The sequence below is a fragment of the Henckelia pumila genome, chromosome 3 (genome assembly GCF_033568475.1).
Source record: "Henckelia pumila isolate YLH828 chromosome 3, ASM3356847v2, whole genome shotgun sequence".
Taxonomy (NCBI): Eukaryota; Viridiplantae; Streptophyta; class Magnoliopsida; order Lamiales; family Gesneriaceae; genus Henckelia; species Henckelia pumila.
In genome coordinates this window covers 165,847,726-165,864,569 of record NC_133122.1, presented here as the reverse complement: position 1 = coordinate 165,864,569, position 16,844 = coordinate 165,847,726, and the positions used below count along the sequence as shown (strand labels likewise).

Here is a 16,844-nt window from a genome sequence, read left to right as displayed (position 1 = left end):
AAAATATAGTTGATAAAGTTATTTTTTGAAAATGAAGTTTGACCAAGTGTATTTATTTATTTATTGTTGATTTTCATCCATATTTTATTTTAAAAATGGTAACAAAATTGTTTTCGGGTCGATGCTACCCTCAGGGTAGCACCCCCAAGCTGATCTGGACGGTCCAGATTAAATCAACAGATCATATTATTTGATCTGCAAACTGATATGATTCGTTCAGATCAATTTTTGGGTGTTATCCTGAGGGTAACATGTACACGTACAAATCCCTATTTACCACCAGTTTCATTAACCATTTCACCAACCATTGACTGACTATAATAGTGTTTGGAAGAGCTTTTAAGAAACACTTTTCAGCTTTTCGTTAACAAAATTTTAGAAAATTTTATAATTTTGTTAATGAAAAGCTAAGTCGTCCTTTGTCCGTCTGTGTTGTCTCAGTCCCAAAGCAAAGGCAATATTATATATATATATATATATATATATATATACCGATGTTGACTGGCAATGAAACAGAAAGTTGTGATGGCAGGAAGCCAGTCGAGGATGGTGGCCGTCCCCTACCCCGGTCGAGGTCATGTAAATCCCATGATGAACCTTTGCAAACTGCTCACCAACCGACAACCTCATCTCCTCATCACTTTTGTGGTCACGGAGGAGTGGCTCGGATTCATCGCCTCCGAAGAGAAGCCGGATAACATCCAATTTGCCACCATCCCAAATGTCCTTCCGTCAGAGCTTCACCGCGCCGCCGACATGCCCACTTTCGTTGGGGCTACTCAGAATATGATGGGGGAGCCCTTTGAGCGGCTGCTCGACCGGCTTGGCTTCACGGTCAACATCATCATTGCGGATACTTTCTTGAACTGGGCAGTTGAGGTAGGCAATCGGAGGAATATTCCCGTCGCTTCTCTCTGGCCTATGCCGGCTTCCGTCTTCTCCATCTTTTACCATTTTAACCTCCTCCTTCGGAAACCTCATCATCCCTTTGACTTATCTGGTGAGTCTTTTTATCTCACTTTTTTAGTTTGCTAATCTTGAATTTCTACGATCAATCATGTTTTATATATGTCGAATGCGAGGCAGAAAGAGGGGAAGAACGAGTGGATTACATCCCTGGCATTCCTTCAATTCGGTTGGCAGACATTCCGTCCATCGCCCATATGAAAGATGGACGCCTCCTCGATCTAGCGCTCCGTATTTTTCCCAACGTATGCAAAGCCCAATATCTCTTGTTCAGCTCTATCTCGGACCTTGAACTTGATGTCCTCCAAGCTTTAAAACGTGAATTTGCATTCCCTATATACACGTTTGGCCCAGCAATACCTTACTTCAATCTTGAGAAAGCCACGTCTTTCTCGACCAACCAAAACGATCACGATGACTACTTCGGTTGGTTAAACACTCAACCTTCAAGTTCAGTGTTATATGTATCCTTGGGAAGCTTTCTTTCTGTTTCAAGTGCCCAAATGGATGAAATCGCCCATGGGTTGCGCGAAAGTTGTGTCAAGTTCTTGTGGGTGGCTCGTGGCGAATCCGAGAGGCTAAAAGGAAAATGTGGCCATTTAGGGAGAGTAGTGCCTTGGTGTGAACAGTTGAAGGTTTTGTGCCACCCTTCTGTGGGAGGATTCTGGACGCATTGTGGATGGAATTCTACTATGGAGTGTATTTTTGCTGGTGTGCCAATCATTGCTTTTCCGATAATAATGGATCAGACCACGATCCGTAAGCACATAGTTGAAGATTGGAAGATCGGGTTGGATGCCAAGAGAGGTGTGGGATCTGGAGATCTTCTGAGAAGCACAGAAATTGCTAGGCTCGTAAAGAGGTTCATGGATTTGGAAAGTGCTGAGAGGAAGGAGATGGCAAGAAGGGCAAGAGCGCTTCAACAAACAACACTTGTGGCGATTTCAGATGGAGGGACGTCTAAAACTAATCTCGATTCGTTTCTCAATGATATTGCATCGCACAAGTGAAGATCAGCGTGGATGCTTGTCCACGATGTATTATTTCTTCATAATTAATTGTTGTATAATTTATGTTTCATCAATAATCACATTGATCTTGTAAGAACACATAGCATAATATGCTAGTTTCCATTTCAACTATGTGGTATTTCTAAACTAAGAAAGCAATTGGAACTCAATTTGTGTATCTAGTTGAAAGTGTCTTCAAAATTTTGTGTTTGATTCTTTTTTTCTTTGAAAAGTTGGAGGTTGATTTAATTGAAAAGTAGTTGTAATTGTATTTTTGGGTTGAAATTTACATCTTCCCAATATAGTCGTTGAAGGTGAGAAATTTGTTCCCACTAGGCCTTTCCTCCTTGAAGCGACAATGGACAGGCCATGTTTGGATTACACGACAAACAAAAAACACACTAATGGCCCAGACTATGTAACAAAGACTTTGTACGCAAATCAATCAGTTGGTTCATGGGTAAACCGAAACCTTTTATTACAAAGAAACAAATTTCCGAACAAAATCAGTTCTAATCAAATTTTCCCCGCTAACCCGAAATTTTTTGTTCACCTAGGTTACTTAGCATGAAGTAAACTAGAGAAAATTTCTGAAATCTTTCTAAAATCCACCATCCTAACCCTTGGCATATTTCACAGCTTCAGACGTGATACATAGATAGTTTTCATGCAATCAAAATTTTCATACAAATAAAGAGCCAACATATCTAGAACTTACACAATGATTTGCTGCCCGACGACATACACTAAACTTCTTCATGATGACTGATGAAAATGTAAAAGGAACCTGCACTCACAGCATCCAAGAGCTTAAATCTTCAAACCTCTGTATGAATATCATATTTGTTCAATAAGAAACTAATTTAATTTTGATTTCCATGCTTCATATCTATTTCTTTATTGCTTGTATCTTTTCTATTCTTTGAGGACCGCAAGAATCACATGCAGTGAAACTGGTAAGAGGAAGGACCGTCAAAAAAGAGGAACAGGTTAATTATAAGACGACAGGTTTTCACTTTTGAGATCATCTTCCATAAAAACAAAATCATAATGAATGTGTTTTTGTTTTTGGTGCCTTTATATGTTATAACCCAACAGAAAAGTTTAAACAAGAGAGCAAATATGCTTATTGTTCCGGAGCGGATTAAGTTTCGCATCCCTTTGCCATCTCCGGCAGGCAAAAATAAAATCAAAATTATTCACTCATTTTCCTTCCATTTCCCCTAAAATACAATTATCCTTGTTTTCAAATCTTCCAATTTGATCGCTACCACTTACCATCCATTGAACCATTCGTCACTCACCAAATATAATATGTTATTATATTGTATTACAAAACAAAACACTGTTTTAAAGTTCAAGATAGATTTATTTTCAACTTCAAACAATTTCTGACACAATTAGCCATGCACACCTAAACCCCTCTCCCGAAACCTGACCTAACATATATCTTCTTAATCCCACAAAATATTTTTCGGAATCCTTTGTCAAAACACCAAACTAATTTCCACGAGGCTTCTATTACTAATGATGCCTAACTTGATACCAAATAGAGGACCTCACTGGGAGAATGATAGTTTGGTATAAATGACAAGAAACAGTCTAACGAAATCGCTGCCAGTATAATCAAACATGTCAATGTTGTTTGTAGTTGCTACTATTTTTACTGTTTTGCTTCTCCATTTACAAATTATTGTACAGCGTTAATTCTCACAGCAATGCCACCAATTGTCAAGCATTAAGAGTGCTCTAAAAGCAAAAGACAACATTTTTATATATCACTCCGTAACACTTATTTTCTTAATTTTAACGTTTTGCAATGGTAAATCTCGAATGCTTAAATAAAGCATTCATTATCATCAAACAAGATAAGGACACCAGAGAATTTACAAAAAAATCAGTTAGTGTCACGGAACGAACCGAATAGACAACAAAGCAATGCTCAAATGAATAGTAGCTCACAGACATCATAGACGGGTGATAGAATGCATCTTCTGCAAAAGATTTGCCACTATCGAGGATACTGATAGACAAAAGAACGGATGTGTAACAAAACGGAAAAAGATGTTTCTTCACTACATCACCGACTATAAATTCACACCAGCTGAAGCATCACAAGCTCCATGTGACACAATGCTTAAGATCAACTTTGCAGCTTCAGGGGAAAACTTCACCTGCTCATGTAAAATGAATGAACTCCAATGATTATACAACCACGACCCAAATATAAACTGGAATAGTACTAGATTAATCAATCAGCCTCAGAAGGGAACCAAAAATCAGTTTCTTAACTAATGAATCTTGAGATGAATTAATATGATCCCTATCTCGGAAACATGCTAAGGTACACTCACCTGTTTTCCTATTTCATCCTTACTGATCATTCTCAGAAGCGACTGCACCTGCACATTTAAACTGGTTATATCGTATTGCTTAAATTAAAATTTGAAAGTTAAAAGCAGATGACACACCAATCGAGAAAGTGAGCCAAGAGTTGTGCAGCATTAAAGAAGATTAAAACAAGTGTGTTGCCGAGACAACACATCCAATTCCCTGAATTACAAAACATACAGAAGCCAACAGTGTCCAAAGAGGCACCGTAGCAATCAAACATCCAACAGACATTGATGTAAAAAATATGTGCATCAAAAAGGATAAATAGTTAAATGTTTAGGCATTTGGTTGAGCTCATTCATGCCACGAAGGAACTTAAATGTAGAATCCCTTGGTTTAGTAAAGAGCTTCTGATACAAAACATGTCTCTCCGATGGTTGAAAGCTACAGTTAAAACCATTGAATAGTTTGACCAACAAAATTATTGTGGCACCTATGTCATGATAATGAAATTTCACCAGTCCTCCCTATCCCCAGTACCCACTATTTTTGTTCCACTAGCGAATCAGTGTGAGTTGGCAAGCTGGCTAGAGAAGAATAAAAGACAAAGGATAATGAAAGGAAATAAGAAGAAATGCAATTTTGCTTTGGTGGAGAAGAATATATATATATATTTAAAAAAAAAACACACACACACACACACACACAATCATAGTTATCTTAAGAGATCAGCATAAGGAAAACAGAGATTGAGGTGATATTCTAAAATGAAGAAACGGGAACACTAGAACGTATATGTGAGTGTGTATCAGAAGCTCCTTCAGGAGTAATTGCAATCCTAAAATTCTTTTTCCAGTAAGAAAATTGCAATAGCTGTTCAAAATTACAATAATTTGAACAGCCTGTTTTTGCTAACGCACACTTCATGTGATTTTAATATTTTCTAATACCTTTTCAAAATAAAAAATAAAAAATATTTTCTAATATGTTCCAGCAGTCTGAGTTCTAATAAGTATTTGATAAGACTTTTGAGCACACAAGTTCTAGTTTATAAGCTTAAATGAAGAAGCTCTAAGTTACTTTCGTTCACTGCCTCCAGATAACTTGATTAAGCTTTAATTTTTTCCCAAAAGATTCTAACAACTTACGAGATCATACAAGTATTTGATTCTATCTTTGAGCACACAAGTTATTTTCATAAGCTTAATTGAAGAAGTTTTAAGTTTCACCTCTAGATAGACAAATAAATCCCAATCAATCAACAATTTAAAAGCTATACATCAAAGTCAAAATTTTTTATTAAACATTAGAACTTGGTTGCCCATTAAACAAAACCTTGAAAAAAAATTCCAAATGTAAATTTTTATTGTATCAAGTATAATATAAATTTACGATGAGGCATCTAATCTAAATCGCAAAAAAACAATCCATTTTCCATTGGTTGTCTTTTGACCGACACCATAAAGCTGAAGAAAATTCTTTTCTAGTATGTGAATCAAGGATATTGATTCTTCATTTCTTATGTGTGTTTTAAGCACCAATAGACAAAAAAGCATATTAAGCATAAAATCAAACAACTTCTACCACCATTTTATCCATCAACAGACTTGTTTTCTCACCATTCCGTAAAACCCCTTTCACTAGCCAAAATTTGTAATGCCCTGATGTATCACCAAAGAGTTGCCGCAACTGCCCAATTAACACTTCAAAAATTTTCCTCAAATCCTGCTTCCGAATGTACACAAGTTATATTTCACACCTTGTACTTGATCTAGACATTTGTATCAAAAATTGAAGTAAATATGATATGAAAACACAGCTATCTAGTCAGCATGCCTTACAAGGATTAGATTATCCATAGTTATTTATTGTTCAATAACATGAAGAGGAAAATCAAACAATGATAAACAACTTCATTTAATTCATGAGTCCTCGCAAATAAAGACTACTGACCTCAGGTGATATTTTATATCTGCCATGTGGTGCTATATTTGTATCATTCAAACAACCTGGAGGGTTCCAAACTAAAACACTTCCCCACATCTACATGTTGACATTTTAAGAGCTGAGATTCTGTGCTAGACAAAACATAAAAGATAAACAGTGAAGTAAAAGTTCAACTCACTGGAGATATAAAGCCATTTGTCATGGAAATTTATCCATTTGTAGCTGCAACAGAAGTGGACACTCTGATGCAGATGGTACATATCTGGTGTAAGAACCAAAAGCAAATAGCAATTATTCAATAGACTCCAGAGAAGATCACACAATAATAATTCACAATGTAAACCCACTAGATTGAGTTAGGATACAAGAATAAATAAGTACCATCAAGCGGGGGCCTTTTTATGTGCTTATCTTAGAATCAGTTTTGTGTTTGCGCAAAACATTGAAAATTGTTTTATTTCTTAAAGAGAATAATCTGAAGTTCTAAAAGGCACATTTTCTTGCTGCTGATTTTTTAGTTTCTTAATTGTTTTACAAAATAACTAGGGGATTGAACATTTGAGTTGCTTCCACACTGAAATGCAGAGTATGATAAAAGACAGCTTAGACAGGAGAATAGTTTCTACAGAAAACAGAACACGAGATATCACGAAAGATAATGAATAAAGATTATACACCACAAACTGCAAGATGTTTTAATGCCCGCCAGCTGCAACTGATGTATCCAAATGCCACTCGTTTGAATTTACCTACATATCGACAGTATCAAGAATGACTCACAACACAGAAATGACGGTGCAGAAACCAACGGACTTAAAGCAAATCCAACTTACCTACTAGTTAAAGTTCATTTATTAATCACTTACGATGTTTATTCCAGGAAGCTTTTCACATAAGAAAGTTTTGAATGAACATACAAAGAACTGAAGATCTTTCGCACTGAAAATATAACTGCCCAACTGTTCATCTCAATACAAAAAGGAAGACTTCGGAATGTGGTATAAGACCTGCATGTCTGACAAGAATGACAGATTGAGGGAAAGAGTTGTGTTCAACAATATCAATAGAAACACATGTAAGCTATACAGATTCCATAAGCTTCATTTAAAAGATTAATGAAATGACGCAATGTCGAAAGAAAAAGAAAAAAGCATGAGAACGACCTGACTTTCCACTTTAACATCTGCCGGAGGCTTCAAAGCCTCAATTATAGGAGACAAGATATTCACGTGAGCATCTTGGAAATCCCTATTAAACAAGATAAATTCATAGAAGAATGCAACTAAAACTAGACTATGGACCATTCCCATGACACCGTCGCATATCTGTTTGTAACGTTCCCCCAAATACGTTATCATCACATAGCAAATGTCTTTGGGAAGAAAGGTTGAATATATAGCACAGGGATGAATCTATAAAATCAATTGGACACATTATCAGAATTGTGCGAAAACATAATTTTAATGAACAATATCCATAAATAGCTTCATCATAAAAACGAAGAAACTGTAGTAAGACAATTGAAAATTTTTACCAGCATCTGAATGATAATCACGAAAGATGACACTAAGCAGACTCTTTTACCAGTCATAAATCCAACTGCTTGGTTCAGAATTTAGCAAATTGAAAGAAAGCACAATCCTCCTATCTGCCCCCATGGGCTTTTCCACCATTTGCCAATACTTTCACAAAAAATCTAGGCTAGCTTCTTCACAGCTTCCTCCTCCAAAACACTCCTTGCAATCCAAGCATAACCATACTTCCCAACTGCAATCCTGGCCTCGGAACTTTCCTCCATCCCCACAACGGCGTAAACTTTTCCAATAGCATTATTACTCCCACCAATATCACCCAACAGCACCTGCAAACAGCAAATCCTCATCCACCAACTGTTCATTGTATTCCCCCCAATGCTCATTAATCGACCCACACTTCCAATGCACATTGTTGCTGGACTGATCACACTCAAAAAGTTGTGAATTTTTTTTTTTTACATTAATTGCTTAGTATAAATACAAGCGTGAAATCAATAATTAGGAATTTTATTGATTTTTTTTTTATAAATATTTGAAATAAAAATTTTAATTAATCATAAGGATTTTCATATTTGTTAATTTTTTTTTAGAACGGCCCGCCTAACCCTCAACCCACCTTGGAGCCCGTCCCTCCATGAGTTAGCCTGTTTGATAGCTCAACTCATGGTAACCATGTTTAGATTTTTTTTAAAAAGAATAATATTTTTTAAAAAGTTTTATAGCATACACTATCCAAATTTAAAATCTCTCTTATCAGAGATAAAAGATTTTCAATTGTAATCGAGGACGCAAATCTAACTGCTTGAATGACATTGATTGAAGAAGTTGTTGAATCTTTTATATGCTGCTCGAGTTTATTACATCAAGTAGTAAGGTAAAATATTTATTTAAATTTCCTATTCTAACAAGAGAAGTAAAATAACAGAACTCCACCTACTAATCCTGGGGAAAAAAACTATGTTATACGAAGAAAGCCTTAGAGAACCAAGAAAAGAACCACACAAGTTTCTTTTAAAATTAGAGAAATCGGTTACAAACAAAAATGACTTGTTGTCCATGATAGTCCAAGGTGTGGAAATAAAAAAGAGGAAAGAGCCAGAGCACCGACGACTCCAATAAACATACAAAAAAGTCTATAAGCAAAAAACAAGTTCAATTGCCGAAGAGAAGAATCAACAACAAATTTGACGATACAGAGACCCCATGGAAAAATCGAAGATGATGAGCATTGAAAATTTTAAAAGAAGAATAATAAAAAGAAAAAGTGAAGACCATATCAAAAAGAAAATGAACTGACAATCAAGTAAAGAAAGGATTGAAAAGTTATGGTTGGTTAAAACTATGTGACTATATTTGCTATTGATTGAGATATGAATAAATTGTTTATCTATATTCATCCGTAAAACTTACAACCGTTTCGACTGCATCAGCGTTTTTTCACCCAGTGCTTTCTACTAGTTTTTTGTAAACGGCTGACCACCAAATATTCACCCATAGCAGAATTGGGTATCCTTTCAACCCTCAATATATGATGGTTCTTTGTGAGAAAATCCTAGGATGTTGGCAAGTTTACGGTCCCCTTCACACTCTATAGTATATTCGTTTCTCCCCCAAAGAATCTCCAAATTCTTATTTTGCCATCCTGATGACTTGTAAAAATATAATCCCTTAAGGCAAGGATATCTCCGGAAGCCACAAAAGACAATGTTTTCAGAAGCTTTTTGCACCACATTCATAGCTTATATATGTTTAGCGGTGTCCAGAAGCCCTGCATTCCACTCTACAGATGATTCTCCCAATAAGCTAGAGACTGAAAGCATTAAAACAATTACCGAAAACAACTGGAAAATAAAATTTATGTTGCCAAACAACTTAATTTGACATTTTGTAATCTCTTTCAAAAATTTTGTATTAAACAAATTTTGGGAACTAACAATCTTTCAAACTCCTAAAGTGGTTTATAAGCTAAATCAGACACCTCTAAGGTAGTGTTTGGGAGAGCATCTAGAAAACACTTCTCAGCTTTTCCTTTACAAAATGCTCTCCCAAACACTAACTAAATTTCCTCTGAAGAAAAGCTATGCGCAATGAGATATAAAACAAAAGCAGACAAGGTAAGCAAAACATCCCTAGACCTCCGAGTTCACAATGCCCAGAGGAAAACCAACATAGGTTTACTGATAATGTTAATAGCAACTTCTGTAAACCAGCATTAATATGAAAAAAACGATATCGTACATCCAACTCAGAGTAGTATATGGGAGTCGATAGCAAGTAATTAAGATAAGATAACAGGTGACACATGTAACATAAAGATTAACAAGGATTATTACACAAAAACAGCACTATAAGCATCATGAAAGTGCATAAATATCCATGATACCAACTCAATATGTTATATTAATGGATATATTCACGATTTTTTTCCTTTTTAATGGAAATAATCTATAATAAAGCAAGTTCACTTTGGAGCTTCTTGGCATAGGTTGACATGCCACCAATTGAATATGCTTTTATCATGGTTCTATATGTGATTTTATCAGGTATACAACCTCTCCTTCTCATCATCTCAAGCACATCTTTCATCTCTGCAAGGCAACCCATCATGCCATAAGCATCCACTAAACAGTTGAAAAACACTGTATCAAGAGTAACATCTGAATTCTCAACAAATCTCAGAACGGCTGCAATTTTTTCAGCATTACCGGTCAGCCCATAAGCTCTAACAAGTGAACAAAGTGTAACACAATTTGGTTTTATTCTCTCAGACTGCATCAGCCTAAACAAAAATTCCATCTGTTTTATATCCCCTGCTTTCCCAAATGCATCTATGATGATATTGTAAGTGACGAGGGTCCATGAAAAGTGATATATTTGCATGTATTCCATTACGGCTCCCATTTTGTCATAGTTTCCAGTTTTCCCATAAGAATCAAGGAGTATGTTAAACGTTTTGATGTTGGGTTCAATGCCAGCACTTTGAAACTTCTCGTAACATTTCTCCATCATTTCAATCTGACCACTACCACCAAAAGCACGCAGTGTCGAATTCATGGTCCATACATCAGGTTCACACTCTTGTTGCCTTAGCATTTGCGTGAGTAATGATTCCATCTCGGCAAACCTACAAGGAACAGAAGATGCAAAATCTTCTTAATGCTATAAGTAAAAAACAAACCATCTGGTAACAAAAACAATTTTATAACTTTTTGGGATTAAAAATAAAAGAAAGCAAGAAAGAACAAGGGAAAAAGGAAACCAAATCCCACCATTTTCAGTTCTATAGGCTGCAGAAAATAAGACAATGAGAAATCTAGATGCATTACACATAAAATATTGTTGCAAAAGTGTTCTTTTGAAAATTTGTAGGACCGACCATGTACAAGAAGACATAATCATAAAACTCAAATTTTTTAAGTTGCACAATAGTTTAAGCGCAATTTTGTCAATATTGACCCATTGGCAACCACACTTAACAAAGGCAAATATGAAGCTCCACTAATCTCCCTCCTATTAATCCATTAGCAATTATCATAATTGCACATGTGACATTAACTATAATGTTAATTGTAAAACCAAGCAATTGTCATTAGAATTTCAATTATAGCCAGTGATAATATTGTAAGTCAAAATCACTAAGCCATGCTTTGGTCGAAGGCGCCACATTTAGAATGTTTGACACAGACGTCCACACAGAACTAGGGATGCAGGGAAAAATTTTGAGCCTAACAAGTCGTAAAATGCAATTTGATGAGTAAAACCAACCTAAAAAATGTAACCAACATATTGTACACTATTGTCTTAGTGTTATCATATACTTATCATTGAGAACCATAGTTTATATTTATATAATTTTTAAATTTTCATGTAACTGAATTAGATTGAAGTATTATTTTTCCGTGTAACCAAATTGAGAATAAAGTAGTAAATGGACAACAAAGTGTACTTTTTTGATTTTCCATAGGCATCAATGAGAGTATTGTATGTGATTGTGTTGGGTTTGATCCCCTCAACTTCCATGTCGGAAAGAAGTAATTTAACTTTACAAAAATCATGGACTTGAAGGCATGACTTTATGAGAATTGAATAAGTGAAGACATCAGGTGAACAGTCATGTGTGTTCTTCATCTGTTCAAGAATAGAAAATGCTTTCTTAAAGAGACCACTTCGGCTGTAGGCAGACAAAAGAGCAGTGAAAGCTTCCCGATCCATAACACATCCTTCATTAAGCATTGCCTGAAATAATGTATGAGCTTTCTCGGGTTGCTTGCATTTGCCAAGCATGACAATCAGCTTTATGTATAAACCAGAATTGGGCTTGTACCATAGTTGCTCTCGAAGGAGATCAAAAACCTGAATCATTATGTCAGAGACCGATTGAAACTCGCTCCGAAGAATCAAAAATAGAATTCCAAAGAGTGACAAATACAACATATCAATTTTTATTTTACTGAACATGGTTATGAATAGTCCATATAGGCATTTCAGCCACTCCGAAGAGATGTTCTCAATTTAGTACGATGAAGTATAACTTGAAATTTGCAGGGAAATTTTGTCAGACAATAATAAAACAATTTAGTATTCTAAAATGAAAGTGAACAAAATAATGGTAAATACATAAGTTGACTTGCAATGCCCGCAAGATTTTTGTGTTTCAAAATCCAATGGTTTCCACAGAGATTGTCATGGTACTATCAATAAATCACTCAAGGTATTGAAAAAACTGGGTTGAACAACTTTGTCGTCGATCAAAGTCACACTATTATTTGAATGGTACAATTTTCAATGCCGCAACTTCTCAAGTCCCTTTTTTCCGATAAATTCAAAGTTGGCCAAAACAGGATTTAGGGCACACTGAATCGTGTAAGCTCTAATCTCTTACTTCACCCCAACAGTTAAACAACTAATTCCATAGAGTATAGACAAGACTTAATACCTTACATACCCCCACATTTTGTACTCATGTAGAATCAAGATCATATTTTTCCACTTAGAAAGTACCTCGTAAAGGTTTCATATATGCAAATTTGAGCTGAATCAAAAGCCCAAACAAATTAAGCAAGCTTCTCTTCGTTTCTCGTTTTAAAATTAAAGATGTTTATTATGCACACAATGAATTTGTTACCGAAATACTTGAGTGTACTATAATTTCCTCTCTTTAAGAGTTGCTACGAGAAATAGCAGGCAAGGAATCTGTAAAGATCAAAGAACCTTTCCATGTTAGGTCATTAGATGATGTGATCCTCACTATGACCAACAATCAAATTAATGGTGGAAACTTCAAGAGTCTTAATTCCTATGAATTGAAGATGATAGATGGAAATTGAAGATCGAGAGATTGAAAATTTGAAGAAATTAAAGAACTCAAAAGATTATGCTTGGAAATTCAAGTTATTTTATTATTTGGCTTGATTCTTATGTAATTTAGTTAAAGTCATATTTTGTTATGTTAAGAGCCTCAATTTAATGTATTTAGTTTTATTTTAGGCCTTATTTTATTAGTATTTGATATGGGCCAAGATTTATCATATTTAAAGTCATATAACTACTTTAGATAGGTTTTCTAGTATAAGTATGCATTATAGGCGAGATTTCAAGTCCAGGAAGTCCAAGAAAATCAAAAAGATAAAATACATGAAGACCAAGAATATCAGATCTTTTGGAGTCTAGTATTTTCAGTTTGGAGTCTTTAAAATTTCAAATTTTAAGTCTTTGAGTCCAAAGTTGTTTGAGTTATTAACTATCTAATAAGTTATTGTGTAGAATCCAAGTTATCTTGTATAAGGAGACCTAGTCCAACTAGGAAGTTTCCGCATGAATCCAAGTTATCTTGTTAGTCTTGTTGCTAGATCTTTTGATTCTAGAGGTGAGAATACGATCTTGAATCAAAAAAGATAGGGATGTTTCCGCATGAATTCTTGTTGTTTGTGGAATCAAGGGCACGTGTTTGATGTACTCGTGTTTGCGTTTCTCATACTTACAAGAATCATATCAAAAGGTGTCTAAATTTCAATGTCTACATCATGCAATTGTGCAAATGAATGTTACAAACTGAAAACCACATTTAGTCCTTAATTCGCAATTGCAGAACATAATGATACTCGATCATATCCTCCAAGGCTACAAAATAACCGTAACTAGAATATCTATTCTACAACCATCAGAATTGTTGTGAAATTTGTAAGAAATCAGCTACTGATTTATTAAGCATCTACTCATCTTCAAGCACTTCAAAAGCAGGCCACAAATATTCTCCATCTCCTCCTGAATCACAATCGGAGACCATTGCCAACAAATTGCACAAAAATGTCATCCATCTACTTTTTGGTTTTATTTCAAAAAGTAGGTCTCTATCCAAAAAGACTATGTTACCCATCACTTAAAATATCAGGTGGCGTGTTTATACATGTTTTCTGTCTCTTCCTTTTCTTATTCCCCATATATCTGCATTTTTTCTTACAACCAATTCTTATTCGATGTCATGCATATTTTCCATTCTTTTGTTGAATATTTTTTAATAAAGTCATGTATAGACCAATTTTGATTGATTTTTGGTTCATATGGACTGATTTCCAATTCATGTGAACTGGTTTTCGACTGTTTTTAGTTCATGTAAGACTGAATATTAGTTAATGTGGACTGAGGTCGACTGATTTTCCGTTCATTTCAACTGATGTCGACTGATATTCAGTTAATATCGACTGAGCATGCTAAGTTTGACTAATTTTCACTTTTGTGGACTGTATTTGATTCATTTTCACTTTATTTCGACTGCCAACTAATTTTCACTTCATCTCGACTGATTTGTAGTTCATGTGGACTGATGTCGATTAATTTCCATTTCATGCAAACTGGTCGACTGATTTTCAATTTAGTGTGTGTATATTTTTTAATACTAATAATCAACTGTGGTTGTTTAGTGCTAATATCGTCTCTCATCACCTGGAATTGGATGCCCAAGTTTCAAAACCAGGTGAGGACAGTCATAGTTGGATGTCCGGATTCCAAACCAGGTGAACACAATCATAGTTGAGCTCTGTGTTTTCATTTTTTTTAAAAATGAGTCATTCTTGAAAAGGCCAAACCACCTTTATATTGAGACCCTTTGATCAAAATAAAAAAAAAATCATGAGACCCTTTGACTTAGAAACTAAAAGAAGCCTATATATTCAATTATCACGGTCATCTAACCCCACCGGCATCCAAATACCAAAAAATAATAATAATAACTATCTTCTACTCCAGCTACTACAGCAGGAATTATGATAATGTTGTTTGATCGGGATCCATTGATCGGCTAACAAAAGGTTAATGTGAACAAAAGTTTAATATGTTCTACATTACCTCAAAGCATGGAAACTATACCAACATTTCATATCATAAACGGCAAACATTAGATGCAACCTAGTTCTGTCAAGAAACAGTGCTATCAACCAACGGAGGTAACAATCCCTTGACAACCCAAACTCCATGTAAGTTCAGTTTTTATCTCTTTTTCATCATTCCTTTCCAGGTTCGCTGGAGCTCAAGAAAAGAAAATCGGAAAGAGGGTCAGAAATGAAAAGAAAGGCCCCCTGTAGTCCTTTTTCCAAAATACTCGTCTGTTCCTTCAGGATTCATTTCTTTAATCCCATTTTCTTTAATAAAATGAATGAAGAATATAGCGTAAATACCGCAAGAACTTAAAGAGACATAACTGGTAGAGATTACATCAGTTCGCTCAACTTCCAGGAATCTATCATCTGCCACAAATAGTTGAAATATCATGTAAATTAACATGGTAGGAATCCACTTGGCTGACCCAGGAACTGAATTGGGTCGCTCCAGAAAAGCTTAACAATATCAAACTAAGCAAACTGATATAACCTCCTCTCGAGCCTTGGCACCAAAGTTATTTGAAACTTTACACCATAAAACGCATATAAAATCAAAATGCCGCAGACGGAAACTGAGGGGAAAAAAACATACCTTAAGCGCCGACTCCCAGCGCAAAGCGGTGATGCGCTCGTGAAGGGCTTCCAGAACAGTTCTGGGCAATAGTTTCCTGGAACCTCCTTTCTTCTTTTCAATGACTTCTTTTGTGGCCTCCCTCCTCAGAATGATTGAAATGCTCTTCTGGGAACCAATCTTTCTGTTTGTTTCCTCTCGCGATTCTCTCTCCTTCAGCTTCTTCGTGCGATCATTTGCTTGAGGGTCGGGCCTGGGCCTGCTCGGCATTTCGGTATGTTGATAACAGGGCAATGGTAATGGAGTGGTAGCTCCGCTGAGGTACACCATGGTCCCAATGTGTTGTGCTGTTTTGGTTCTTGGATTTGAACAAGGAACTACTGAGAGCATCTTACTTTTACTTGTCAAACTTGATAATTTTTTATTAGTGAGAATCCATAAATTAGAATTTACACACAAACAAAGAAAAGGAAATCAATTTAATGATAGAAGTTGGAATTTACATGAAAATGAGTACAATATTTGGCATATTATCGGCATAGATTTTTTAGTATTCCGTGTTTATGTCCAAAATTCGTGTTTTTGAGGTTTATGGTTTCTACTCACATATTTAAGACTTCTTGTAGGTAAAAGACGAAAAACGGAGCTCGGGAAGGCATATTTCGAAAGTTCGGATAGAACCTTTTCCGCCTAGGCAAAACATTTTTTCCGCCTAGGCGGAACAGGGAGCGCCCTAGCGGTGCAAATGGGTGCCCCAGCGCCGTGAGAAGAAAACGGAAGGGGTGCTCCAGCGCCCCTGGGAGGAAAATTGGGCGCCTAGGCGCGACGCAGACAGGAGAAAAGTGTGAAAATTTTGAAAATTAAAATTTGCGAGTTTTCGGGCTTTATTTGACCAGTTTTCAAGAACATATAAAAAAAAAAGATAAAATAACACAACAAAGGTTCTTTTTCACGCAGCCAAGGAGCCGCCATCAAGGAACGAAGAACGTGAGCGAGGGAGCCAAAACTTGAAGAACTCAAGAGGAAACAAGAACTGCAAACACAAATTTTCTCTTATTTCTTTTCTATTTGTTGGGATTTAGAAGATCCTACCCCAAAAATATGT

The 16,844-nt window shown here is 35.7% G+C and overlaps 2 protein-coding genes and 1 pseudogene across 2 annotated transcripts; 1 reads left to right on the top strand and 2 right to left on the bottom strand.

Annotated features, from left to right (window-relative positions):
• The first annotated feature begins 519 nt into the window (after positions 1-519).
• On the top strand, positions 520-2,115 carry LOC140892023 (UDP-glycosyltransferase 87A1-like). The gene is made up of 2 exons (XM_073300750.1): positions 520-1,000; positions 1,087-2,115. The coding sequence occupies exons 1-2, from the start codon at positions 526-528 to the stop codon at positions 1,974-1,976; spliced, it is 1,365 nt and encodes a 454-aa protein (XP_073156851.1). The 5' UTR covers positions 520-525; the 3' UTR covers positions 1,977-2,115.
• Positions 2,116-4,237: 2,122 nt separating this feature from the next.
• On the bottom strand, positions 4,238-9,979 carry LOC140886335 (uncharacterized; annotated as a pseudogene).
• Positions 9,980-10,102: 123 nt separating this feature from the next.
• On the bottom strand, positions 10,103-16,123 carry LOC140886334 (pentatricopeptide repeat-containing protein At5g48730, chloroplastic). Its single transcript, XM_073292871.1, has 3 exons — positions 15,761-16,123; positions 11,739-12,145; positions 10,103-10,916 (listed from the first exon to the last, which is right to left on the bottom strand). The coding sequence occupies exons 1-3, from the start codon at positions 16,067-16,069 to the stop codon at positions 10,238-10,240; spliced, it is 1,395 nt and encodes a 464-aa protein (XP_073148972.1). The 5' UTR covers positions 16,070-16,123; the 3' UTR covers positions 10,103-10,237.
• Positions 16,124-16,844: the final 721 nt, after the last annotated feature.